We start from the raw sequence: 27186 nt of genomic DNA on the forward strand, positions 1-27186 counted from the left end.
GTCGACCTGCTGACGGACTTATATGTCCAGTCTTACCTCCTTTATAGTCCACTTCCGCACATCTAAACTTCCAAAGTGTATGAACGAGCGTTTCCCTCGTTCCGTTTGGATTGCACATCCATCCATACTCGTCAGAATATGCTATCACTCTCGCCGCTCGAGGTTGGGCCGGTAAAACACTCTATCTACTCTTCTTCATCCTTATATGTGTGTTCGTCTGCCTGTATAGCTTTGTTATTCCACGAAATGGATATGATTACGTTCTAAACGTAATCATCGTTCACATCAAGCGATGCTAGTCATGTTTAGAGCAGTTTTCTGAAAGAGAACTAGTTTGCGGACGCTTTTTTTCATGTAGGTTTGAGTTATTGATGGAATATATCTGCAAGCAGTTCTATCTGTTACCTAGAGATTGTTGTTTGATGTCATCACAAATGTGCACCTCAGGTAAAATAGCTCACAGAGTAAGAACGCGAGATAAAAAAAAAAAAAACTAATCTCTCAGTAAGTGTGCGCTAAATGCAGACTGAGTCCATTATATCAATAAAAATAAGTTAGGATAGTTCGAATATTTTATATACGCTTTCGTTTATTCCCTTTCCCCCCTCGACTAACGCAGTATTTTGGAACTTGAACGCATAGAGTATTTCAATCTATTGCTCTCCTACACAGAAAAGATTTTCTAGATTGGCATAGCTCGGATTGCCATAGTAACGTTAAATTTGAAAGGTTTATTCGTGTACCCCTATCTCATGGCCTGCTTAGAGCTTTTTTCTTTTTGAAAAGAAAGTGCCGATATGATAACCTATCAGTGCATTGTGTGGATAACTTTATTTTCCTATGCATCATCTACTGAAATGTTAATTTGGCTAAAATAAGTAATATATTTCTGTTCACCATTAGCTTCGTTTTACCACTAGTAGTAAAACTAAGTAGTAGCATAGTAGTAAAAGTTCCTTTTATATTGCTACTTACTGGTGTGATTATTATGTCCATTACGCTTTCGATTATTCTCTCTCTAAAAAGCGCACCTTACCGTTTTGCTTATTTCCGTTTGAACGAGAACTACGGTTAACAAGTGCAGAGAATTTCTCTTGACCCGCTTGTTTCGTTCGTAGCATTTTGCCTGAGGAGCCTATTAGATTTAAAGCAATTGTGAAGAGGGCAGAGCATTGCTTCACACGTTGTTTCCTTTTTTTCTTTCGACAAATAGAAAACTTTTATTGATTTGAGGATGGAGGTTTTCTGCGAAGACACGTGATTTCGTCATAAAATTGTGTAAATAGTTCAGTTCAGGCTGGAAACTTTGACGGGGAATGGCGGAAGAGCTACACTGCGATCTAGATGAGAGCTCGCATCACGGTGGTTCTGATGCTGGCTCCAAAAGCAGTGCGGATGAGATTCACGGTAGATTGTGAAAGCTGTTGCTGTCTTTAAGAGTTACTTCAACAATTCTAAGCGTATAACGATTTAGACCACGGGGACGAGCTAAAAGATGATGTTAACGAAGCGGTTGCATCAGAGAAGATGGAAGATGTTCTAGATTTGGACTACGATGAAGGCACTAATCCAGCTCCTGAAAAAGGTGATGAGGTTGAAGAAGGTGAAGAGGTGGAAACAGCTGATGGACACGAGGAGGGCGAGGAAGTGGAAAGAGCGGATGAGAATGAAGAAGGGGAAGAAGTAAACATCTAGATTTTTTAAACAAATGTTTACGTTCGCCAGCTAGTCTGCCTTTTGTATTTTTAGAGCTCTGATGGAGAAATAAATGATTCGAGCGACGAAAATGAGAAGAAAGGTGACACTGATAAAGAAGAAGGGGAAATAGAGGATAGCGATGAAGGCGAAGGAGATGTAGATGTCCAAAAGTCCCGGAAAGTGCCTATCGAAGTAATTCTTTCTCTTTTGTCCCCATTTTATGTGCGTCGTTTTTGGACACGGTTTTATCCCTTGTTTTGATGGACAATGGTATTATTTACCATAATGAGTGGACGTAGTTGTCATGGGAGACAACGCGCATGCATGTGACCATTTTCTTTTTTTTAAGTTCTAGTAGGGATGTAATTGTAGGGTTATCCACCACAGCCAATCTCTTTTGGGAGGTCATGCGATTTATCGTCCACAACTTTATGCTTAGTATCCACGGTTCTAGATTCGGATGGGTAGTGTTGATGCTACATATGTTGGGATAAAAGTCATCTTGATTCTATTCCACGGGTGTCGCAGAAACCTTAGGAAATGAACCTCGTTTCTGGAAACTTGGAAATGATTTATGTCATGTTTTAGTCGCGTCTGAGTCGGCCTGTTGCCGCTCGTGAAAAGGTAGGGAAATTGCGAGAAGCGTGTCCTTATGAAGTAAATGGTTCATGTTCTTGGGGACCGGATTGCAAATATTCGCATCGAAGCAAGCCGCAGGTTCGAAATTGAGGATTTCGGGACTAATATTCTATCTGCTTCATTGTTTATTAATTAATTTGTTTCTAGGAGAGCACCAGATTGTTCAGCAGATGTAAACCGGCGGAAGGTTGGTCTTAGTTGAAGTTTTTTTCTTCGAAGACTTAGAATACTGGGAATTTACAAATCTTTAAAGAAACATCATGGGAAAGGGGTCTACGAGAAGCTCGTGAAGCTATGAGAAGAGCGTCAAAGAAGCGAGAGGAACCTGAATTTGAGACGAAACGCTTGAATGCTGCACCAACTGGGGAGCGAATCAGAAATGCCCGCGATTCTGATTCAGACGAAGGATCCGTATCGCATAGGTGCTTTTTTTCTTAGTGACTAGAATATACTCTCTCGGCTCTCTTTCTTCCTTTTTCGAGATGTAAGCGTAGCTTGGCTTTATCAATAATTACGACTTCACTACAGAACATCACCGCCATCAACACGTCGACACATACCATCACTTTTGGATATTACAACGCTTGCGCCACCACGTTACCGTTCCTCACAAAAAGGTACTTATTACTCTTCAGTAGACTGCCGAAAAATGTTGGAACTTTTGATCGATTAGTGTGTCGTTTTTTGGTACTTGTGTACTCCAAATGTTCCCAGCTCGAAAAAATTCTCTGGATCCTTGCATTTGAGATATGCAGTCCTGTATGTTACGTATGTTCAAGAATATCACAGCAAATGTGCTTTTGCTTCCCACCCTGCATTCTGCAGACTTCGGTATGATCCCAAAAATACAGTTCGTGGTGCTGCAATACATACCACAATTTTTATTCCTATTCATTACGAACCTTGAAAATTACGGTTAGGATGGAAGGCAAATGATGTATTTATGGGCTCCATTCTAAGATACCATTAGTGCAAGTTTACAGAGATTTTTTTCTCGTCGAATTTTGGTCTATTTTATGGAGCTGTGAGCTGCACAAGTGCCGCATGTCTGATTTGCTAGGAGAATGAAATGTTTGTGTTGTTATGTCGGAAAGTTTTGTAAGAGCTATGTCATGTCGTTTTGTCCTGACTGATTGCGAGTGTTTCGTGTCAGATGGTGTTCGTAGTGCTACCCGTGGTTCGCCATGCTATTCTGAGGATGACGACCGGCCATACCATTTAGACAGTGGAAGATACAGAGATGCAGGCGGGTACAGAGAAAGGAGAGAAATCAAGGGTAGGAGAGATTTCTGCTCTGCTCTGAGTTTCTGCTTATTGTAAAAAAAAAAAAAACGTTTTTCGAAGAAACATCATCCATCTTCGACATTCTATAGATTTTAACATTATTATTAGCCTGTATTAGGTCAGCTGTGCTGTAACTGAAGTTTGTGCGGCTTCATTGTACAGGCCACTTTTCTTTTGCTAGAGCATAAAAAAGAGAACAAATCGCCGCTATTGTCTGATCCAGGATCTCAAAATTTCCAACCATAGCTTTTTTGGCTTATCAGACTTAATCCAACTAACCACACACTTGCTAATGGCGCTTTCCGTCCAGGCAAAAAAGTCATAATGGGAGTAGATCCCATTCTTTTTCTGCGACGAATCGAATGAGAGTGAATTGACATGTTAGGCCGCAGAAATTTGTTTTGCTGCTCATCCTGTTGGAAAATGTGTAATTCAAATCAACGCTAGGTAATTGTGTTTCCATTTTCGGATTGATTTCAGAAGTCTGGAATCTTCACCTCTTTTAGAGATCTCAGTTTTACGTGTGTATTTTATTTCCGTAGGGAGAAAATCAACTAAGTGAAAAATTTCTTATGTTATAAAAAGTAAATGGAAATGGGGAGTTGAGGCTTTGACTGAGTAATATTGAAGGGTCGGTTTAAGCATTCCTTATTCCTGTAAATAAAGTTGTTTCTTGAAGGAATTTGATACCTTTCAAATAACAATGCTGCGGTCAGAGTTGGCCACTACTTGCAGCATTTTCGCTTTTTGAGGAAGTGTTTGTCCTAAAATATAAAGTGTTGTACTTTTTCTACGTGGAGTTTCTTGCGCTCCAATATTTCCTTACTCTTCAAAGCTTGTAGTTATTTCTTGCTTTTGATCAATTTCATAGAAAGCAATGCATGATTACGTCGCCGGAAAATCAACGGCTATATCTGTTCAATGACTTTTTTAAAATCCACTTCTATTTTTTGTTCAGGTCACATTCACTCACATATTCTATGCCTTCCTATTGTGTACGACCGAACGTTTCTTAGGAGAAATTTGAATTGCATATGTATTGCACTTGGAAGTTTTCCCTTTATAATAGAAGCATATTTTGGGAAACGCAGCGTGAAATAACGTTTGACCCTTTACATCGACTAATACTGTTTAACTTAATTAACTGCATGGAGTCGATTCGTTATTTCGAATCTTGACGTGTTCCCACCCATTCAACGGTCGTCACTTTTTAGATTTTTTTGGAATTTTAAAGTGAAAGACTATGTGAAATAGTTTTGAATGGATATTGCTGGTAGTTGCAGACTTGGGTCCACAAGTTCGATACCCATGTGGACGTCCAACACCTCGTCGAAACGAAGGGCGTCGAGGTGGAGGTGTAGATAACAGCGGTCAACAATCATCACGTTCAGATAGGAACAGAGATGCGGTGCAACGTCATAAGCGTGACATACCATCGGGAGCAAGTTCTGTAAAGTCAAACAAGGCGTCTAGGTTTGTTGCAATGCTCACATTTTACAGTCGGACTGCATTTTGTAGAGTCAGTTATTTGCAGAATATCTCCTTCTCTCGATGCTTCTCCAATTAGCAGTGATTCCTCGGTTTCTCCTGAACGGAAAAATATCTCCGCAGTCAATAACGACAAAAACGAGAGTAAAACGGGTTAGTTCTTTCGAGGTTGTGCGGTCAAAACTCGCTCCGTTTTGAATAGTTTCACTCCATAATTTAGTTTTAGATATTTTTAAAATTAATTTTAGAGAGCTGAATAAGTGTTTTGTAGGCAACAAAAAACCTGCAAAAGGTGGAAGTGCCATGGGAAATGTCACAGATCCATGGGCGCGCAAGAAAAAAACATCCTCAACGAAAAACAAGGAAAGCGATGGAAGGCGAGGTGGAAGATCGTCTAGCAATAGCTCGTGAGTTTTCTTTCTGAACGAGCTCTAAAACTTCCAGACATCCTTAGAGTTTAAGTTATTCCAGAACAAGCTCATCAAATAGTAATGAAAAATTGAGACGTGCTGCGGCGGCCTCCGCGAGTTCTCGTCGGTCTCGCAGTCCTCTTCCAGCTAAGGTAATAGATCTGCAGGTTTACTTTGTTAGCATGGCTTGTTACCTTGTAAATCTTACTTCTATTTTTAAAACCGTTATATTATTCTAGACGGATAGACGGTTGTCGCCACCAAGAGGAGATATTACAGGATTCCGTATTCCTAAGAAACATTGCTCAACCGATAATCGCAGTAGGGCAGCTGGGTTCGCAATTCGTTTTTGCTGGATGCATCACTTCTTTCGATACATGTAAATCCTTTCAGCCCTCTGCGGTCGGAAAACAAACAGAAAACAATGGATTGTGCATTTGGAAAGAAACCATTTGTGAGTTGCTTTGGTGTTCCTTAAAAGTCGTCATGTCGTCATGCATTTGGTTTAACTTTCTTAGACTAGAAAATGATCTTTGAGTCCTTCATTTCCAGAAAGAGTCCAAGCGAAATGATGACCATGACCCAATTTCCGATGAAGACCCGATCGTGGACGGGATTGACAGCCACGGTGCAGAGAACATCAGTGATGTGGGTGGTTCATTCTTGATGAATGATTATTTAATGATAAAGAAATGAGAAGAACAGTATTACATCCGAGAGAAGTGGAAGGAAAAAATTCATTGAACGAATTAACAACTTAAGTTGCTCTTTAGTTAGTGAAACTAGTGAGCGGGTGGACTTTTTCATAATTTTTTTTTGCTGATTGTTTGTCGTTAGTTCTTCCAATCAGTTTTAGATGTTAAGTCTTCTTCAGGACATTTTGTGAATGAACGAAAAATCGTGACGTAATTACGATCTAGTAAGAAAGTAGAGAACATCTTTGAACTCGAATACGTCCTTTTCCTTGCTGTTTTCCTTAATTTTGAATGATATGTTTGTCTTAAACAATTTCGTCATGTAGCTTGCTTCATATCTATGTATCTATCTGCTTTCTATCTATCTCATATGTTTCAACAATCAGAAATATGTAAGCAAATAGAAGAGTAGGTTTTAGATCTAAGTACTGTCTATTTAGTCTGAATCTGCTCGTTCTGGCAGTCAAATGTCTTCAATCTCATCTTCATCATCTACGTCCTCAAGAAGTCGATCGCCTTCGCCGGCACTCCCTGCTAAGTACAGAACAACCGGTACGATTGGCGAAGATTCGCTGAGGTAGATTCTCTTCGTTGCTTTTCGGTCATATAATTCATTTGTAAACACGTGAATTCGTTTAGGAATGCATCTTCAGTGTCGAGTTCAGATGAGGATCAAAAAGCAGATAGTCGCAGGAAAAGTTCCTCGAAAGAAAAACTGAAGGAAAAGTCATCCCAGCTGCGGGAAATGTAGGAATTCGAGTTTTCAGAGTCATTTTATGAAGACACTATTTTGAGGAAATCAAAATGAACTAATGTGGATTCGGATGACCTATAACCTGTAGTAAGTAGGTGATCGAAATTGGTCTCACACAATATTTCTTCAGTTGGGTTGAATCATAGGTGCGATAGGGAGGAGCCGCACCCTCTTCAGGTGAATGGGTCTAGCTCTTGGAGGCTGCTCAAGTGACGAGGATCTCTTCGCCAACCGCTCAACAGTGAAGGGTGACCCTTCGCCAACCGTTGAAATGTGAAGGGGGTCAGAGCACCGGCTCCGACTATCGCATCTATGGGTTGAACCCTACTGAAATCCTGCATCAGGTTAACTGCATTATGGATACGGGAGTTTACAGTACATTTCAGCAGTGTTGAACCAAATTGAAGAACTATTGTGTGAGATCAATTCAGGACTTGTTCATGAGGAGATACGATAATTTGAACCGTATTAGCGTACACAAGTAGTGATGAGTATTGGCGTGGACTCGTCGAACAAACAACAAAGCTGAACAAAGCTGCACAGAATCCACATTGACTGTATCATTTTACAGCATTACATTACTTTTTTTCTAACTTACAGATAATTCAACCTTTCGGAATATATGAGAGATTCAAGCCCTACCGAAATTGGTGTCTCTATCAGATTGTTTCGGTTTAGTTCACCATCGCCATCTCCTCCACCACCTCCACCGCCAGACGATGCAGCAAACCGCCGTCCTAATCGCGACAAGTCTGTAACTCCACCTCCACCACCGCCTCCTTTACCGTTGATCAATGAATTTGCTCTTGAAAGACAACAGCGAAAGCTACGAGAGGCTGAAAAACGAGTAGCAGAAGCAAGAACTAAGCGCGCACGAAGTCCGCCGAGGAAGAAAGCCAAAAATAGTAACGATGGTGAGGGTTTGGATTCTTTTCTAACCTAGGTTCGTGCATGCAGATATTACTTGTGAAATCCACTAATGTGAATGGATCATTTGTTTTTTATTTCAGGACACTGTAAAACTCGCGCATTTTTTTTTAGGTGAGAAGGAGCGGCGGAAACGGGAGCTCATGGAGCAATTGCGGGCTGTTGAGGCAGAATTGAAGAAGAGAACTGCTGCCACCTCTGCAATGTAAAGAAGAGTCCTTGGGTGATGCCGAACTACTTCGGAGATGTGAAGCCGTGTTCCCATTTTGAGTTTGCTAAGATTTCTAAACAGATGGGTTATGAAAGCATCGTTCCAAACTAATGTAACGGATGTATAGCGCTTTATAAGTGGTCGTAAATTATGATAGCTACAGACTTTTAAGACAGTTAGTATAACGCTCACATTTGAACTGTTTTAAAGCTTACATATGTGTTTTCTCGTTAATTTTTCTTTTGTATTTATTCTGGAAATCAGCTTTCATTCAACGTTCGAACATTTAATCCTATGTTTGTGTTATACTTGGAACATATTAGAACAAGTCTAGTCAGTGCCTAGGTTGTTTTGACTTGTGTTAACTCAATTTTTCCTTGTTCCCAAATTTTGAATGTTTATTTTGTGCTGTAAAAGTCGATTTGTCTCAATGTCATAACTGTTGTACTAATCAAACCGCCATTTCTTAATTGTTATTTGCTCTTTTATCAAGTAAATTTTTAAAGTGTCACCGTTAATTTGGATTTCTCCCATGTGAAATCGATGACAAGCTGCCGATTTTATATATGAGTTCTCGATTTTTGTGCTGCATGTGACGCTTCCAAATAATGTACTCGTGGGCGCACGAGCACGCCAATGAATCTCTTTGTTATCTAGAGTTGAGGAAAACTTAACATAGGGTACACAACATAGGATAAAGTTGATAAGAATTTGATCATCCGTAAGCCTAGTTTTTTATACATCGGGGCCACGAGACACTTTTGATGAGGTTGTTGGAAATGACCGTATGTTAGTGTTTCATTACAATAGCGTGGAAATTGAGATTACGTTTATACTCTACGTTAAGAACATAGCATTGTTCTTCTTTTCTGCATCGAAAAGATTTGGTCCATGTTTAGTACTGTGTTTTTATTGCATCTATACGGCTCTGTGAGCAGTTCTCACAACATTTGCAATGCCTGCAGATGATAGTACTTTTCGGTATTGCGTTCTCCTTCATTTTTTCCATTCTCTGGAGCAAGTTCATATCTCGGGGGAAAATGTAGTTGGGGGAGGGGCCACTCAGTAGCGAACGTATTTCTCGACGCTCCAACTTTTTTTTATTATCTCTTAGTAAGTTTAGCCTCTGTCAAAGATTCTCTAAGACTAATGCTTAGGTCTTAGGGCCTGGTAATTTCGAGAAATAAGGGCGCCACTGAGTGGCCCCTTGAGTGAAAATAATATTCTGGCAAAAAAAAAGTGACAAAAGCAGAGCATTCACATGTAGAAGACCAGATTGCAAATTTAATCCACATACTTTACGGTGGTCCGTCGTTGGCACGATCTTCCTGAAAGATTAAGAAAGATAAGGATAAAGTAGTGCAGGTATAGTCGGGTGAAAATGACGTGAAGCTCGGTGCAGTTGCGCAAGCGGCTGCGCTCAAACCGATGTGGTGTGGGGTAGTGGTTACGATCGGCCCTTCCCAGCACAGATCCATCGCTGCAGTTCTTGATGGTCCCACCACGGTCACAACAACTAGCTTCACTACGCCACCTCGAGCGCAGCCACGTAAAAGCAGCATTCCACGAATCTGACGTGGTGATGGAATTCGCGGGGAAAGCTAGAAATGTGGTTGTAGATTGCGAGAATAGAGCTCATTGGCGTTCGACTGCTCGCACGAGAATACGGCACGTGCACGAGGGCGTTGCGTTGCAGCTGAAATCGTCATATAAAACGGCTTCTCCCACTACGTTTTTTTGCGACGATTAGGGAGAGATGAACGAAGCAACCCTGGATCTGGCAATATACAACTCTATCTCTAGCTTTCCCGCGTATATCCCTCACCACGTCAGATTCGTGGTATGCTGCCTTTAAGCAACTGCTCCGAGATTCATGTCCTTTTTACCTGACTATACCAGAAACTGGGAGAACCGGAGAAAGAACGCCCCGGTTGCGTAGCGGTTAGATTCTTAGCAAAACAACTTCCGTTGATTGATCTCTTTCCTTTTATTGCTTTTTAAATTACTTGTTTTATCTATTTGTTTTCTGTGGGTTTATTTTTACGTGATCCTCTACTGTTTGTAGGATGAGCAAGAATGAAGAACAGCGATTGGGCGTATTGCATTTGGACAAAACCCATCGCCGCAAACGAAATCCGAAGAAATTCAAAAGGACAAATTTCACTAGAAGCGCTCTCACAGAGGAGGATAAGCGGAATATTAAGTAAGTACCCTTTTTATCCTATCATATTACTTATCTCTGCAGTTCGAGTAGAGCTAGCGATGCTTCCACTCGAATAGCGACCGCTGACTTTTCTGCGGCGCGCCGACAGCATCCGCTTACGCGACTGCACTAGACTTCAGGTCGTTTTGACCTGATTGTAGCCTGTCCGGCAAACAAGGTTACTTGATAGAATTTACGTAGAATCTTCTACTTAAGTCTCTTCAAGCAGAATTTCCCTAGATATGCACATGTGGAGCCATTATATCGGATGTGGTGTGACTACTATCGAAGTCTATTAGGTGACCAACAAAAGTCTCCAGATGAGCGAATGCTGAAGGCAGATTATCACGGAGCACTAGTGCTTGTTGCAGAAGCACATAATACCACTCAGGCAAGGAATTATTTGTCAACCTTCAACCATAACATTTATTTCATTGTTTTTGTTGTAGATAGGGATTGTCGGTATTATTCTGTTGGAGACTCGACAAACTTTTCAATTAATCACTAAGCAGGACAAATACGTTGGTTAGCGGATTCAGTTTTCTTGGCTTTGCATGCTGTTGCTTTTTTTTTCTCAAATTGTTAAACAAACAGCAAGGTGCTGCTGACTAAAATGAGGTTGAGGTGACTTTATTTTAATAGTATTTTTCTGTTAGACCTTTTAGTACCCTCGTCCCTTCGTCAGAATAAGGTATTCGGTGAAGAGGTGTACTCGAAGTTTGGGATGTTAAACAATCTATATCTAGTAAAAAAGAATCAATTATCTAATAATTCCTCTCGAAATTTTTCTCCTTAAAAATTACTTGGCTGTCATCCACAGATATTTTTTTTTCAGTAATTCCAAAGCAGGGCACCGCTCTGCAGTTTATTCTTGATGGACGAGTTTTCACACTGTTTGGTGACGCTATGAGATACAAACCATCCTTACGTGGTAAAAAGCATAGACTACGAGTTGCGTTGCCGTTTTTCATCAGATAAAGTTTCTCTTTTTTATTGTTTGTGTCAGCTGCTTCAGCTTTTTTTTTTAAATCTAGCGAGAACGCATTGAATTGTATAGTATCCATTAATTGTAACTAGTTTATTTCGAAGCCGACCGACAATACGGTTCAGATCTTTAGTGCATAAAATTGCGTATCAGATGTCAAGAAAAAAAAAACCGTGCTGAAAGTGTAGGTCAGCAGTACACGTAATTTTACCAGGATCAACTGAAAGCCCGTGAGGAGTATGATGAAATCTTTGGTCCAATTAATTAGTTTCTATATCACCGCAGAATGTAATTGAGTTGGAGTAGGTTGAGGTTCGAGAAGCCGAGTGCTAAAATGCATTTGGAAGTTTGGATTCACTGAACCTCTTAAGTTTATAGAATTAATTCACACCTTGCTTCTTCCTCAACTTCTGTTACGTCTCGATCCGTCGGCGGCAACGCGATTCGTCGCCTTTGCGTTAGCGTCACGTACGCGATCACCATGGAAAAAACACCGATCAGTATCCACACAACTAGCAGAAGACTCATCGCTGCTGCAAATCGCGGCACAGCGAATCGTGGAAACGAATGTCGGATGATTCCTAAAACATTGAACAGGAAATTCGTATATTTTCTTCTTTGTTGTTACTATTCAACATACTATAAAAAATAGTTATAGTAGTGAAGGGTCCTGAAATTTGCTTAAATGTTGATAGCAGCTATTTGCGGTTACGTTTCTGTTCGGTGATTTTTTCTATGGTTTCTATGGCTAAAAATTCACCGCGGTGAAAATGACTCTTTAATGAAAAACTCATTCTATAGTTCTTTATTTCAACAAAATTTTGAAAAGTATTCTTACTTTCTACGCAGTGACCAAATTCTGTTCTTGAGAATCCTGAACAACATTCGCCGGTGTCGATTGATGTGTCTGTGGCCTCATCGAAGATGTAACTAAATTATATCTTTCTTTACTTGGCTACTACTTACTTCAACCAAATATGTTTGTAAACTACATGAATAATCCGTAGATGTTAGTTCTTTAAGATTTATGCTTTGGAAACTAGGATTGAAGTTCGTGGATGTTTGCAATTTTTGCAAACTGTTATTATCGAGTACGGTTAGTACTAAGTAGTTACTTAATATTACTGTAGTTACTTTAATCAGATGTGAAGCACGATTGTGGGTGTTTTATACTGTGAATTAAATTGAATGGAAGGTTGTAAACTGGGATAAAAACGGTAATTTGCGTGAACATTTCATTATCTAAAATATCTGCGAACTCTGATTCTTTGCAAATTTTTGGATGGATTTTTTTTTGCTTAGAACCTTTAAAACTCGGAGTGCGTTCAGATGTGAAGGTGTTTTTACGGGATTCCTTCCCGTCTTAACTTCAAGTGTATGACATTTTAGATCGAAGTTTTTGAGACGATGTTTTGATAGAACTCGGTGAGGTCGTGAATGTGTCGGTGAACTGTTATCTCTTATCAAAACTGTGCGGCTATACTAACTTATATTACGATTAGTATATATGATGTTGTGAGTGATCGTGATTGAAGTCAAGTAAAAGAGGACAAGCAACTATTTTGAATTTTTTAAAAATAATCACACACGTACAAAATTTTTACAGTATTTTTCCATTTTCCTTTTTTTTTATTCTCCTTTTTCCATATCCTGGTTTCTAATGTGCGTTTGAGCGATATCGTAACAAACCGTTTTCCTAATAAAAATATTTTAAAAAATATAAGAAATAAAATATAAGAAAACCTTCTTCCATCCAGACATCTTCTTGTATTGTTTGGTGGCCGAGCCAAAATTAACGGTAATAGCAATAAGCCAATCATTTTTGTCTGTAACAGACGTCTTAATAAATTGTTCCGTTGTACATGTTATACAGTACAGTACAGTTGTACAGTTTGATGTTATAGAAAGTAAAAAAAAACAGGCTCTAGAGCTTGTTTTTTTTTTCGCGTAACATACATTTGCGAATCATTTTTATCGAAAAATGTGTGTAATCGTATGAAATGTTAGAGATGGATACCAATCTTGGCTAGAGCTCAAGAAAATGAACAAAAAAAAAGAAATATGTTGTGCGATGATCTAACTGATGCAGGAGAAAATACAAATGGGGAATTATATGTGATTGTATGAAAAGGATATGATAAAAAGAGTTAAAAGAAAGAAAGAAAGTGAAAGAAAAGAGTGAACTAAGAAAATAAAAAGAGTGTTTGGAATATGATAAAAAGAGTGAAAATTATGCAAAAAATTTCTTTAATGTGAGTGGCAGAAGTGTGAAGTGCAAAATGTTAATCGACCGGTTATGTGGAAAAAATTCTCGGATCAAGTAGTTTTGTTAACAAGAACAAGAAAGCACATGTACACTCGGAAATCACACACGATGATGAATGAATGCAGAAAGCAGAAATACCTATTAGATGACGAATCCCCGACACTATGTACAGACGTGATGAGGAGCACCGCCGAATGGTTTCTGTGATGAATGTCCCCACCGATAAGATAAGGAGTCGTTTTTCATGGATCCATAGGAGTGCTCATTGATCAGTGTGTAAGTGTGTAGGTTGCATGGAAACGTCAGGGAGAAAAATTGCACAGCAGCAATATATTCACTCATATGATCTGTTTTTGTTTTTGTTTTTGTTTTCGCTATATTCCGAGGGCGGGTGTAGCGCAGTCGGTTAGATGTCCCGCTACCGGCACGATCGATCGGATCGGTTCGAATCCGCCCCGGTGCTCACCAAGCCTTTCATCCCTCCGGGGTCGATAAATTGGTACCAGACGTGTCTGGGAGGATAAAAACACTGACTTGACCCATTGGCTAGCCCCTGCAAGTCATTGTATAGGCCAGTTACACGTTCGTGAACCTCAAACGATTCTGAATTGAAGTGAACGCGCTGGTGGATCCCAAGCGGATTGATTAACGCCAGACACTTTATACTTATCCTTTATCATAAATCCTATTTTATTTTCATTCCTTTAAATCCTTCACTTTTTATCCTTAGATTTTTCCTTAAATGGTTGAATGGACGACTAATTCAAGTGTTCCTAATTGTGTAATAGTCTAAATGTACTCTGCAGAATTAATCAGCGCTCATAAGGAAAGTGTTTTTTTTTATTGACATTGTCATAAAATATGTAGCATATTGATAAGAGATGACGGATCTGTGCTTTCTGGCACGTATTGCTGTATACATATACTATATTACTACTGTAGTATAGTGTACTTATTATATTCTCGTCTCTCAAAGAATTAAATACTACCAGCATCGAACAGAACTAGTTCTCGTGTCTTTATGTACATTCTATAAGAAAATAGATATACATGTCCTTTCCTAAGTGTATAATTTTCCCATTTTTCCAACGTTTTTTTTTTGTTGAAATGCTCCCCTCAATTTTTTCCCGTTGTGAATTGCGCTTTGGAGGAAATTAGAGTCAAGGGCGAGGTGAACTGTTGAAGCGTTAATTTATAAAAAGAAAATACTTGAGTGAATTTACAAAATTAATAGAACATTGCTAAAGTTTATGAAAGCAGGAGCAGGGATGCAAGAAAACAAAACAAAACAAAAACGAAAAAAGAATACTTGAGTGAATTTAAGAAATTAACAACATATTGCTAAAAAAAGTTTGTAGAAGAGGAGCAAAAAATTATAGGAGGATGGACGAAACCAAAGAACTGGCATGTAAGTTAATATGGGAAGTGTTCATATTCTTTTACTTTTGTTTACTTGCTGTGCATGTTTATTTTAACAAAAAGAGCCCAAGTGAAGAAGAAGACTGGTGTAAGAGAATGTTTATTTCGTTTTGCTTCGTTTGTTTTTTGTTTTTTTTTTTCATAACTAAACACTATTAATCTGTTATCAATTATTGTTGATTTTTTAACCCTAAAATCCCATAGATAATTTCGTTTTCATTTTTGCGGGAAGATGCATGTGTTTTTTTTTTTGTTGCTCCTGTTTGACAAAGGTTTTCTCATGAGTTTTTTTTAATTTCAAGCAAGAAAACATCAAAACAAAAACAACTTAGTTGAACTTTCTGATAGCGCTGATGATGCTGATAGCGCTCACTTTGTCAAGCGGACTTATCTATGGGATTTTAAGGTAAGTTTACTTTTTAAAACTTTTCTTTTAAATTGATTCATGACTAATTACTAAAATTTACTTATTTATTCATTACTAATTATTACTAGTTACTAAAATTTATTTATCTATTCATTACTAACTATTAAACGCTACCTGGTTCTTTTTCTAGCCTTATTAAAACTTTTCCTATGCTTAAACGCTTTTTTCGAAATGCTTTCGCAATGTCTCACTTTTTGGGCGATCGTTAGAAAAAAATAAATAAATAAAAGGCAAGAAAAACGAAATGAAACCGCAATGATATAGACAAATAGAATAATTAGATCAGCTAATCAAGCGATGCAAAATTAGGGACAAATGAAATGAATTAGCAAAAAAAAAACCTGCAATTCTGTGCAATTAGAAAAAATAAAGTAAGTGTCAGGCTCTATGAATGACAGCTAGTTGCATCCACAGTCGGCTGCCAATCAATCACTGCTTGAAGAATAGTCTTCTAAAGTGGTTAGGTGAGCCGTATGGAAGATTAGTAGCACATATTATTTGCTTTTATTTTTTATTATTTATTTCATTTCTATTATTTAATCGGTTAATTTGTATTCGTCAAATGTAGAAGAAAAAAAAAAGAATTTTTATCTTTTCTGTCCTTTATTTCTTAGGCTCAAAAGAATAGAAGAAGAATATTCAACCATGTCACTTACAAAAGAGCTATCTTTTATTTTTAGATGAGCTCACGAAATCAAAGATTTCTAGCGCGCTCAGAGCACACCGTGAAATTTGTCATAAAGCTTGAGAAAGAGGTAGATGTGTTACGGTAGTATCCTTCGAGTACGAGGTGATAGAACGCAGGACACTGTAAATATTTTGGCTTACTGTCAACGGTCCAAAAATCTAAGAAATTAAAGGATGAGTGCGTTGCGACTGAAAGGATGAATGCACAAACGATCTAGTCCCATATCAAGATCTGTGCGGGTTTGGATCTACGCGGTGGGCCGTCAGTTCCATTATAAAAACCCTTGTGACTCCTAGTTGTGCTACGTGGTGGTCTGTTACGTTTCCAAATTCCAGCAAATGAGGTAAGCGCTAACGGATATGTTGAGTTCGCCTATCGTTTGAATGCTTTCTGTAAGGTGATGAGGCGTTTAAGAGGATAAATCACTCATGGATTTGATTTTCCAGGCTCAGACGGGAGGCGAAAACGCCGAAACGTTAAAGATATAGAGATAGAGAGATAATAAAGAAAGATCAATATTAATCTTGGCTACGGCTCAAGCGAATCAATCAAAAGCTGCGTGTCTTTGATCGAATTCTAAGCAAAAATTATGGAAAAGGTCGGAGAAATAAATTAGTAGACAAAATGAATGTAGAACCAAACAAATTTATGAAGATTGACTGATTTAGTTCTACAATTGTTTTGTCAACAGACACTAACAACATAACTTGTTAGCCGGTAGTCTCGGATGCTGAAATGCTTTGTCACCAGGGTGGTCTCTTAGAGACCGAAAGATGAAAAAAGTACAATAAACGGCCGTAACTAAGGTGATGTTGCTACGGTTATTAGTTTTATTAGTGGTCATTTATGGGAGTAGTTGTAGGATTAGTGCAGTTGAGAAATTTGAAAGAAAGAAAGAAAAAGAAAATACACGGAAAAACGATTCCAGAAGGGGTGGAAGCTTGAAATATTTTTTGATAAGCTATGAGATAAAAGTATATATGATATGAGATATATATTTAATAGATATGAGATAAAGCTATAAAAGCTCTATGAGATATTTTTTGATTCGCAAGTTTAGGAAAAGTAAAAGAATCTCTCAGTCATCCTGAGGAATCGAATAGAGTAGTTTTAAAGAGGTGTTAGAGGGAATTGAGAAGTTTTCCACATCCGTGCACCTACATGAGAACGTTCACTGATGTATACACATAACCGGAGCGCGCCGCACCGTTCTTACCACCACCTGAGAGCGGGAGAGCAAACGAGTTTCTCACACTTTTTTTTCCTGCGTACTCGCTGAATTCTTTGGACTTCTCGAGGACACCGGCTACTTTGTAATTTTTAAATAAATATATTAATAAATAAATATTAATCATTGAAATAAAGTTAGTAAAGTAAGCTAGTCAAACTTAGTATAAGGTAATGATATGATCTAATAGTTGTTAGCTGTTCGATCTGATCTGATTAGCTGATCGAACTTTCTTGGAATTGGAATCCATGATCTATGCGGGTCGCTCTCTTTGATGCAGGATACGCGTCAGACCGGTCCTCTTCCGGGAAACTCTAAGTAAAAGGAGGTTTCCGGAACTCAAAGTTTGTTGATTTTGAGAATCTTGAGTATGGAAAATGCGAGAAGGTTTTATTCATCGAGGGAAAAAAACGAGGCGCTGGGAACGATGGAGATGTGCGGATTTTTCTGTTTTATCTATTGATTTGAACACTATTGTAGCTCATCGGAGATACATAGAAAGATTCCGTGCTGAGAAAATATATAAATACAAGTAAAGGAAAATACAATGAATAGAAATAATAGAAGCATAAGCCAACGCCAATGAAAAGACGACCACTTTTATGCTTTCGAAAATCACCAAGTTACCATTATCTTATTCAAACAAGGTTACGGTAGATGTGGTGAAAAATTTGAAAACTCTCATGTGAAAAGATGTTGACCTTGAATGTAAGAAGAAATCTCTCTCTTCAAAACCATTTTAAAGTAATTTGCAATCTTTGCTCGGTTCGAAAAATCCATGAGAACTAAGGTCCCATGGCAATCAAATATATAAAACGGTCGAAAAAATGTGGAAAAAATCGGTGTTATTTGACGGGAAAGACGATAAAGGTAGAGTAATTAGAGCTGTGAAATCTGGATGGTTTTTTAGGACTTCGCTCGTGACTGTGAGATTTCGAAGAGCCTTGGTGAGTTCGTAGCCTATGGGAATTGTGGTCATCAAAGTCACAATATTTAGGATAACAGTTATCCTGGTAAAGTTGAAGGTGAAGGACCTCCGTTCATTCTGGCGGTAGCCAATTTCCACTATGCCATCCGCTATGTCCACGAAGTGTCGGAAGTGGTGTCCGTGTCAGCAAAGGAAGAAGAATATCAATGTGGCGAGCAGCAGGTGGGAATTTGTGCACAGGCGTATGGGCTGGCGAGCAAACAAAAGCGTTGCTGCAACCGAGTTCGAGAGAGGGAGTGAGATCGGCCAGGAATCGGATAGGACTGGACAGATGATCCTGAAACTTTGCCCATAAGCTCAGAGCGAGCTCAGAAGTGGAACGGGATCCTTGGTTGACAACAACTAGGAGGGGATTAGAGTTTGAATTGAAGTCGTTGGATTGATCGGTTAGATCTTTAGATGTTTAGGAATGTTTCTGGTAAAGCGAAATTTTATTCAAATCCTTGTAAGGATGCGAATCAAGAAAAACTTTTAAAAATTAAAAAAAAAACTAAAAAAAAACTAAACCTAAAACTAAAACTAAAAAAAAGACTAAAAAAAACTAAACGTTCGACTAAGATGCGCTATAAGATTGGAGGTTGAAAGTAGTATCATAATGAGAAAGTAGTTTTGAGAAAGGAAAGTGTTTTTTTTTTCAAAATTTGAATAACTCCGATAAAATCAATGAATTTTTTAAAAAATTTTACACTAACGAACATTGTACTTATTTATTATTTAAAATTACCTTAAAGCGAAAGGTAAGGTTCACGGAATTGATCAATCGCTATGGGGTACGCCTAAGCGTTCGACTTTAATTTAGAGTTCGTTTGAGGTTAATGAACGCGGTGACGGATGAGGTAGTGGTGAAGAAACACGGGGAAAAATAGATTTGTATAAATTGCGTTGGAAATCCGCTGATAATCAAACAAAACTAGGAGGATAAGGGAATCACTTCGTGGCTCATTGTCATTCGTGGAAAGATCCGAGCAGTATCGATTGGAACCTGACCACTATTGATTGAGGTGCTACAGTGGATCCATCTCGTCCTAAAAATCGAAGGTACAGAAAACAAACGAACCATCAACTCGAGCAGTATTGCCTAAAAAAATCAAAACTTTGGAGCGAATTGCCGCCGTATTCAGGTCAGTTAGCGTTTTAAACTAAAAAAATTCTTGGTCTGATGCTCATCTGTTGTGGATGCTTTGCAAAAGTGAAGAAAAAACATTTAAATTGTTCTTAAAATTAATGACTGTTGGCGAAATCCATTTAGTAGTGTAGTTCAACTCATATGAGAAAAATAATAAGGTTTTCGAATGGTTAGACGGAAATAATTAGGTCAAGGTGCAATTTTTACTGTTGAAAAACAGCTTGAGAATAAAAATCCGGATATTAGATTATGAGTTTTAGATTTTCTCGGAAAAAAATGTGACGAAAATCCGATGAAAAGATATGCGGGATGTGCAAAGTTTCCAGCAAAAGCCATCCGATCTACCGCACCTGCATCCAAGGGCAACGAGGACGCTGTTAGTGCGGTGCTTTGTTGACCGCTTTGTGGTGGATCGGAAATTCTATTACACGTTTCGTTTGCTTTGTAGGGTGCTCCTATCCGGGTTGCCAGGGTCAACACGTCACGTACTTAGTGATGAACGCTTCGCATTGTTTTTGTTGGAGCAGCGTACTCCGGAGAATCGTTCCAACATTTACAAGACGTCATTCATCGTTGCTCGGCAAGTGCAGACCGTGGAGTGAGTGCAGCGAGATCGAATTTCAGCTTACCTCTGAGTTATTAATGCATACATCGAGGTGTATCGAAGAAAGAAATAATATTCGCTGCCGTTTCTTGTGACGAAAGCAGGGAATCGAAATCGCGTACAAATTGAATAACTTTGCAGCAGCACTTTGCTGTTTTTTCTTAAAACGAGATCATAGAACACTCAGTGTGGAAATGGTAAACAATCATTTTTTTTTCTGGAAATTAGTGAATTGTTCACAAATTAGGTATGACTTTCGTAGACGCTTCACCTCTAGAGAACGGTTCCTGTCCTTGGATTTTCTTTTTTGATTTTTCCATAATATGCTTCAGCTACGGTCAGGTTTGAAGCTGTGAAAATGAAAATGTTTTTATGTGATTTTACAAAGTGCTTACTTCTTACAATTTTTCAGAATTTTTTTTCAAATATCAGGTGAATATGTTTTTTTTTCCAGAACTCGTGATTTGTATTAATTTTGAAAAATTCTGTGTCATTCAATTTTTATCACAGTCTCCTCCAGCGTTTGTGGAAGATTATTATCATCAAGGCGGGTACAGTCGGTAAGAGAATCCGCTGTCTACACGATCGATCGGAGGTACGAGTCCGCTCTGGTGCTCACCAAGGATGTCATCCTTCCGAGTGTTGATAAATTGGTACCTGATTTGTTTGGGAGGATAGAAACACTGACTTGACACATCGACTAGCCCTTCTGGATAGGGGCCCAAGGCCCCCTCCTTCTGAATTGAAGTGAACGTGGGGGCGCATCCCAAACGGATTGATCAACGTCGAACACTTTTACCCACACTTTATTATAATCTAAGCACTCCAGCCCGGCTCCTTAGGCCGAACAGTACCCCTGAACTACTGCGGTGTTACCGGATTGAATACTGTGTTTGAAAAGAAAGGGAATAAGTACAGAAAAGAGTGTTATACATGCAGAACGACATATTCTTTAGGATATTTTGTTTTATTCCGGGAATATCTTTGAAATTCTCGCAAATTCTTGAAATTGAAGATTCAGTGAAATTGAATTGAAGATGGGACCCTGCCTATGTAGCTGTGGATCCTTGACGTAATTCTGGGACCAAATTTTGGTAGTTCTATTCACATTGGTCACCATGTCCTCGTACTTTATTTGCAATCGATTTCGTTCCACCTGCACTTTTCCTCTTCGAAATTAAATTGAAGTCATCAAGTCGAATAGACTATTACCATTGAACAACGTTTTCTACGATCTCATCGAAAAATAAAAAAAGAAAAAATAAAAATAAGAAAAATAAAAATCCAGCAAATAAATGATGTAGAACAATGAAGAGCCACTGGAAACCCATCAGATCTCTTTACCATGAGATCGTGGGAAATATTTAATCGTAATTTCTTTCATTTGATGACCTTACTTTAAAGGCCCCATGAATCTGGGATGCTGAGGGTTTCAGGTGGGGTTACGCCTACAGGGGGTCGTAGATTGTGGAGAAGAGGGTGATTCCGTCCATTTCTTCCAAATTGCCGTAAAAACATGCGGAACATGCGGGTTCGAGCTTTTCGGGGCGTTATTCTCTACAACGAGTTTGATTGGAGGGGGCCCGCCTTGTGCACACGCCGTATCTTCCGGGCCGTTTTTTACGGCGATTAAGAAGAAATGGACGGAATTACCCTCCTCCCCATAGTGAACGACCCCGTACAGGTATAATCCACCTGAAACCCGCATCATCTCAGATTCGTGAGGTGATGCCTTTAATTCTGAAAAGCGAGGAATCAGGAAGAACAAAAAAAAAATAAAAGGAGCAGAATAGAAACAAAACTCGCAAATCTGAAGAATATCGCTCTGCAGATGTAACATTCTTCCCTGTAGTCTTTTTTAAAATTATTTTATTTCTATTTTTTTTTTTCAAATGCAGTTATCAATGCGGGAACACAGTCGTAGCTCGGTGTGTGGCTTTAGGCAACTGGTGAACCGGCGTGCATTGTTGGTATCAACCTTCCACAGAGGTTAACGGAGTTTGAAAAAAATTGTTTAAAAAATTTGAACAACACAGACTTTTTGTACTAAATCAACACCATTCAATAGATCTCTTCCTCTTGAAAAAAAAAAAAACATGTCCACTCGATGTTCAAAGAAATTTGCGAGAAACTGCAAGATGTAAGCTCTTTGTAAGATCTAAATGATTAATTATTGATTATTTCCGAAATTTATTGATTTACGATGACGAAAGTTCGTGGTGTTTGAAATGTATTTTTCTCGTGACGATCGTGATTTGTGATTTTATGATTCACAGCGCAATGAACAATGCTTCACGCTGATGTTAGCGTCACAACGTCAACACCATGGAGGAAAAAAAATCGTGTGAATAGAGAGAGTTTTATAGATGTCCCCTGTGTAAATTGTGCATCTCTTCCATCGAACACAAATAAAAGCACACCAGGGGAAATCGAAGTACCCCGGATGATCGGGCTTCATGTTAGAGATTTATATGGCTCGTGCAAAATCTAAGCTTTGATCTATGAAGGACTCGGAGTGCAGGTGAAAATCGTGTCGTGTCGCTTTCATTATTACGACGAGAATAGTTTATTGGAATAAATGAATTCTCCCGAGCAACTTTTGCAACTGCTGCAAACGCCATTTGCAAGAACTTTTAATGAATTTTCTTTTACGATTCAAAACGTGTCCAAAGAATTATTTTGCTAACTTCTAAGAAGTGCTGCTATTTGTTTACAAACATAAAAAATTCTGCATGTGAAGATATTTGAAACAATCATGTTGTTTATTCGCGCAATTGATAAGTTGCTAATTCTAATTATTCTATTTATTCTAGTTAATAAGCTGGTAGTTCTTATTATTGTTCTGCTATTAATTATTATAAATTATGATACATTAACTAGAGCGTGTGTAGTGTAGCGGTTAGAGGTTCCGCTTCCTGCACGATCGATCGGAGGTTCGAATCCGCGCTAGTGTTCACCAAGCCCTTATCGAAAAATTGGTACAAGACTTGTCTGGAGAATAAAAACACTGACTTGACACATCGGCTAGCCACCGCAGGTCATTGTATAGGCCAGTTACATGTTCGTAAACCTCAAACAATTCTGAATTAAAGTGAGCGCGGAGGCGCATCCCAAGCGGATTGATTAACGCCAGAAACTTTATCTTTTAACTTTACTATAGATTAATTAATAACAATTACAATACCTATCACTTGACTAGATGTAATCGGCGGGCTGATGTCATCGCCTGACGCCATTACCCACATCCTCGCTGAGGTGTGCCGTCCCTTAACTTAGCTCTGCCCAACCTTTTCGACCTTCAGCGAGAGCTTGAACAAAATCAGTCTATTCGTCGCTATTCCATATTCTGCGAAACTTTACGTCTCGCCTGAACTGCCTATCCACGCCGAGTGTCCTCAAGTCCTCTTTCACCACCTCAGTCCAGAACTTCCGTTTTCGGCCAGGTGGCCTCTTCCAGCTTGAACCCGACAAACTCTTCAGAACTCGTTGAACAAGACGATCTCCTGGTCTCCTCAGTGTATGACCAGAGAAGCGAAGACGATTTTCTGTAGCCACTTTCGATATTTTTTTTTGAATTTATTTTTATAGCAGCCTGTTAGCCTAATGCTATCGATTATTAGTGTATCCCAAATAGATTCCTTGTTGGCAAAGAATATGCACAGTTTTATGAGGCGGTTGCAGGGGAGGTCCATATCAATAATATCGATATTTCTTTGAGGGGACTTTCAACCACATACCAATATCCCTCATCAAATGCCCCCAAGGTTCTCGTCTCAGTCCATATTCTATCACCCTCCATGACCGCTTTTTCTCTGTCTCGTTAAGGGCCCAAGGGTCTCGATCGGAGTCCGTGAAGCTCATCTTGTGCTGCTGATGGAATGTTAAAGGCATCACCCCACGAATCTGAGGTGGTACGGATTTCAGGTGGAGTATTCGTATACGTGATCGTAGATTAAGGAGAGGGGGTTGATTCCGCCCATTTCTTCCCAGTTGTAGTAAAAAACGGCCCGGAAAATACGGTTTCGAGCATTCTGGCGCACTACTTTCCACAACGAGTTCGATTGGAGCGCGCCAGCCTTGTGCATGCGCCGGATCTTTCGGGCAGTTTTTTTTAACGCCAATTAGCAAGAAATGGACGGAATCACCCACCTCTCCATAATCTACGATCTCGTAAACGAATACTCCACTTGAAATCCGTACCAACTCAGATTCGTGGTGTGATGCTGTTAAGGGAGTTATTTATTATGAACTTCTACCACATTGTTCTACCATCGCTGCTGAGGAGTACTGCGAGCAGTTGGACCGGGTGCCTACAAAGCTTAGAGGGTTACAGAGGAAAGCCTTCCTGCAGGACAACGCGCGTGCGCATGTCGTGAAGTTGGCTCAGGTGAAGCTCCTTCACTATCCGCGCCATCCAGTCTGGATATCGCACCGCACACTTTTCCGATCTCTGACTCATCATGCGGAAAGACGTAACTTCGTTGACGAGGATGAGCTTAAAAAACAAATTCAGTAATTCTTTGATTGGAAATCCTCGGAATTCTGCAGGTATAAAATCTACAAACTGACCGGACGTCAATACTGATGGAGGATACGTCACTGATTGAGAACTAAAAGTGTGAGAATAAACAAACAGAAACAAAACATGTGCAAATTAAATGTTGCAAATTGTAACAAAAATCAGTCAGATTCCTTTTCCAGATGGGTAATGGTTTTTTTTTTTTTTTTTTTTTTGGCTTTTTTTTTTTTTTTTTCTTTTGGGTTTTTTTTTTGGAAATTTTTTCCAAAAAATTTTTTTTTCCCTTATATTTAATTTTGGAAGTTTTGCATTAGGTAACTTTTTTTTTTTTTTTTTTGTCAACATAAAAATTAAGGAGGAATTAAGCAAGTGGTGGAGAAGGCATATCCTTCTGCTGAGATTTTCTCGAAGTAATCATCTTATAGTGCATTTTCCTTGAACAAAATGCAATTGGTTTTTTTTCTTACTATGCTAGCTTCGGAATTTGGAGCACACAACTGAAGCGCAAAGTGATGTTATTTATTGAATTGGATGATCGTTAAGAGAACACTTTTCTTTGTGTTTTCTTCATCTGCATCGTCTGTTATGTATTTACTGGTAAATTCATTTGAAACGCACACTTTTTCTATGTTATTCCCTTCTGTGGCTATTGGGGATTAATAATAATATTAATATAATAATATGCTTAATATTATTATTAAACCCGATTAGCCATGGAAGGGAATATTATTATTTATTATTATTTTATTATTATTTTTATTATCATTTATTATTTATTATTTTTTTCCTGTGAATGAAATTTTCAAATATATCTGTTTTTTTGATTTTATTATCATTGCCATGCTTGCATAGATCAGTGGAGAGTACATGGATAGACTGTGAAACGTTACTTTTTTGTTGTTGTTCCATGTTTCTTTACAAAAACTCATCTTTCCAGCTGCAAAACTCAAGGAATCACGAGAAGAAATATAGAATACGTTCACCGAATAAGAGGGATAATAGTCAAACTCAATCAAAAGACGGTGAGAAGTTCCTAGAGTTCAGGAAAGGTGTTTGAAGATTTGATGAGAGGACTGAGTTCAAGAAAAAAAAACCTGCAAAACTGCCAATCCTTTGCATTATATAGTGGCCCCAATCTGGAGTAGTAATTCCAGCAGACCTCCCAAGGAACACAGTTCAAGGAAGGTAGTAATTCGTCTTGTAGAACTGCAAGAAAGAAAACTAGGAAGTTGCCAAAAAGTAGCGAAAGCAGTGAGTTACTGCTTTCAGAAGTTGAGGATGTTTAGTTGTAATTCTTGGTTCAATCTTAAGTTGACCGAATATTACCTCCAGAACTCGAGCGATGCTGCTTCTAGAGTTCTAACGAACTGATGGATTTTCAATGTAGCCTGTAATTGTTCAGTTTGTTGCACAGAAAATTTGATCAAGAAACGTCTTTGCTGGATTTCTGGCTGAATCAAGCGGAACTCGGCTTGGTTGCATATCCAAGTGACTAGATACGTAAGCTACGTAAGCTGTAGTAGGCATTCAGAGATCGAATGATCGAGTGTTCACGAGTTCGACGATTGGAAAGTCTGAATGATGTAAGGATTTGACGAAGAGATGCGCGAAGTTGGGTACCTTTGGTTGTTGTTGATCGACCTGTAGAATCTCCACTCCAGCCTACCGCAGCAATTCACAGTTGAGCTCAGGATTCAAATCAGTTTCCCGAAGAATTTGAGCCTTAGGCGTTTTAGGGAGGGTTTGGAAGAAGGTGGTCGGATATAATTAATCGATCTGCTTCGACTTGGTCAGGATAGTGAGTGACACAGCCACCTTATGCGATCTTGCGTGAACTAAGGTCTGCGGTAGCGTTGATCTATCGGTAAAATCCGCCAAATCATTGCGTTCAGGCAACAAAGTTCCACCTCAACGTACTTTTTTTCATTCACCTCAACGTACTTTTTTTCAATGTCACAATTTTGTGGAAATATTTTTGTTTTATGTGTTTTTTTTACAGATTCTGTTTATATTCCTGATACTTTCCTATTCAAGGTTTATTATTCATCACCTCATAGCAATGTGGATTGATTAATGGTAATATTTGTTCCGGGAATCGTGGCAGATAAAAAAAATGAGCGAAAGCGATTTTGATATAGCGATATTGGCATTGCAAACAAACTCTCGTGAATCTCTAGTTAGTTTTTATTCACTTCATTACTTCCTTTAATTTTTTTATGCTTGAGTTTGTCACCCTCCCCGTAATAATTGTCGGTTATCGTTAGAATAGATCAAATTCAGTTTTTATTTTATACTTATAAAGCTTTTAGCTTAAAGCTTATATACTTGTAAAAAAAAGTTATAAAGTAGAAAATAAAATAAAAATAAAGTAAGAAAGTTCTTCTTTAGTTTTAAACGTATTTCTTTGCCACTTCGATTTTTGAAGATTACTCTATTCAGATATTTGCACTCATGAAAAACTTGGCACATTTGTTTGGAAACGGCCTTTGATTTTCTCATCCTCCCGTCTTTCAACGTAGTTCCTTGCTACTTCAATTTTTGAAGATTGTGCTATACTTGAAGACATACCTCGTTCTTTTAGAAACGATCCTGGGACACGATCATTTTTTTTTTTCGATCTGCGCGAA

General features: G+C 38.7%; 5 protein-coding genes across 7 annotated transcripts; 3 read left to right on the top strand and 2 right to left on the bottom strand.

Annotated features, from left to right (window-relative positions):
- Positions 1-1316: 1316 nt before the first annotated feature.
- On the top strand, positions 1317-8104 carry RB195_004919 (uncharacterized protein; the record flags this gene model as incomplete). 2 transcript variants are annotated; one of them, XM_064177142.1, is made up of 19 exons in its annotated part: positions 1317-1407; positions 1475-1683; positions 1750-1890; positions 2287-2415; positions 2485-2524; positions 2591-2759; positions 2866-2954; positions 3491-3613; positions 4905-5094; positions 5156-5262; positions 5381-5516; positions 5581-5671; positions 5759-5853; positions 5913-5973; positions 6072-6167; positions 6655-6791; positions 6854-6961; positions 7647-7882; positions 8010-8104. In XM_064177142.1, the coding sequence occupies 19 exons, from the start codon at positions 1317-1319 to the stop codon at positions 8102-8104; spliced, it is 2343 nt and encodes a 780-aa protein (XP_064034267.1). The 2 variants fall into 2 exon arrangements, with proteins under 2 accessions (XP_064034267.1, XP_064034268.1); XM_064177143.1 differs by lacking the exon at positions 3491-3613.
- Positions 8105-10172: 2068 nt separating this feature from the next.
- Positions 10173-11287, top strand: RB195_004920 (uncharacterized protein; the record flags this gene model as incomplete). The annotated part of the gene is made up of 4 exons (XM_064177144.1): positions 10173-10309; positions 10550-10700; positions 10759-10834; positions 11145-11287. The coding sequence occupies 4 exons, from the start codon at positions 10173-10175 to the stop codon at positions 11285-11287; spliced, it is 507 nt and encodes a 168-aa protein (XP_064034269.1).
- Positions 11288-11565: 278 nt separating this feature from the next.
- Positions 11566-13114, bottom strand: RB195_004921 (uncharacterized protein; the record flags this gene model as incomplete). Its single annotated transcript, XM_064177145.1, has 4 exons — positions 11566-11623; positions 11686-11875; positions 12133-12224; positions 13038-13114. 4 exons carry the CDS (start codon positions 13112-13114, stop codon positions 11566-11568), a joined length of 417 nt encoding a protein of 138 aa, XP_064034270.1.
- A 2218-nt stretch (positions 13115-15332) lies between these two features.
- On the top strand, positions 15333-27014 carry RB195_004922 (uncharacterized protein; the record flags this gene model as incomplete). Of its 2 annotated transcripts, XM_064177146.1 has the most annotated exons (6): positions 15333-15385; positions 18233-18269; positions 18320-18472; positions 19355-19431; positions 19885-20034; positions 26999-27014. In XM_064177146.1, 6 exons carry the CDS (start codon positions 15333-15335, stop codon positions 27012-27014), a joined length of 486 nt encoding a protein of 161 aa, XP_064034271.1. The 2 variants fall into 2 exon arrangements, with proteins under 2 accessions (XP_064034271.1, XP_064034272.1); XM_064177147.1 differs by lacking the exons at positions 15333-15385; positions 19355-19431; positions 26999-27014 and adding an exon at positions 19763-19812 and having other exon boundaries at positions 18150-18269; positions 19885-20038.
- RB195_004923 (uncharacterized protein) lies at positions 23365-23901 on the bottom strand (the record flags this gene model as incomplete). Its single annotated transcript, XM_064177148.1, has 2 exons — positions 23365-23585; positions 23778-23901. The coding sequence occupies 2 exons, from the start codon at positions 23899-23901 to the stop codon at positions 23365-23367; spliced, it is 345 nt and encodes a 114-aa protein (XP_064034273.1).
- Positions 27015-27186: the final 172 nt, after the last annotated feature.

Source organism: Necator americanus, chromosome I (assembly GCF_031761385.1).
Source record: "Necator americanus strain Aroian chromosome I, whole genome shotgun sequence".
NCBI classification, from domain to species: Eukaryota; Metazoa; Nematoda; class Chromadorea; order Rhabditida; family Ancylostomatidae; genus Necator; species Necator americanus.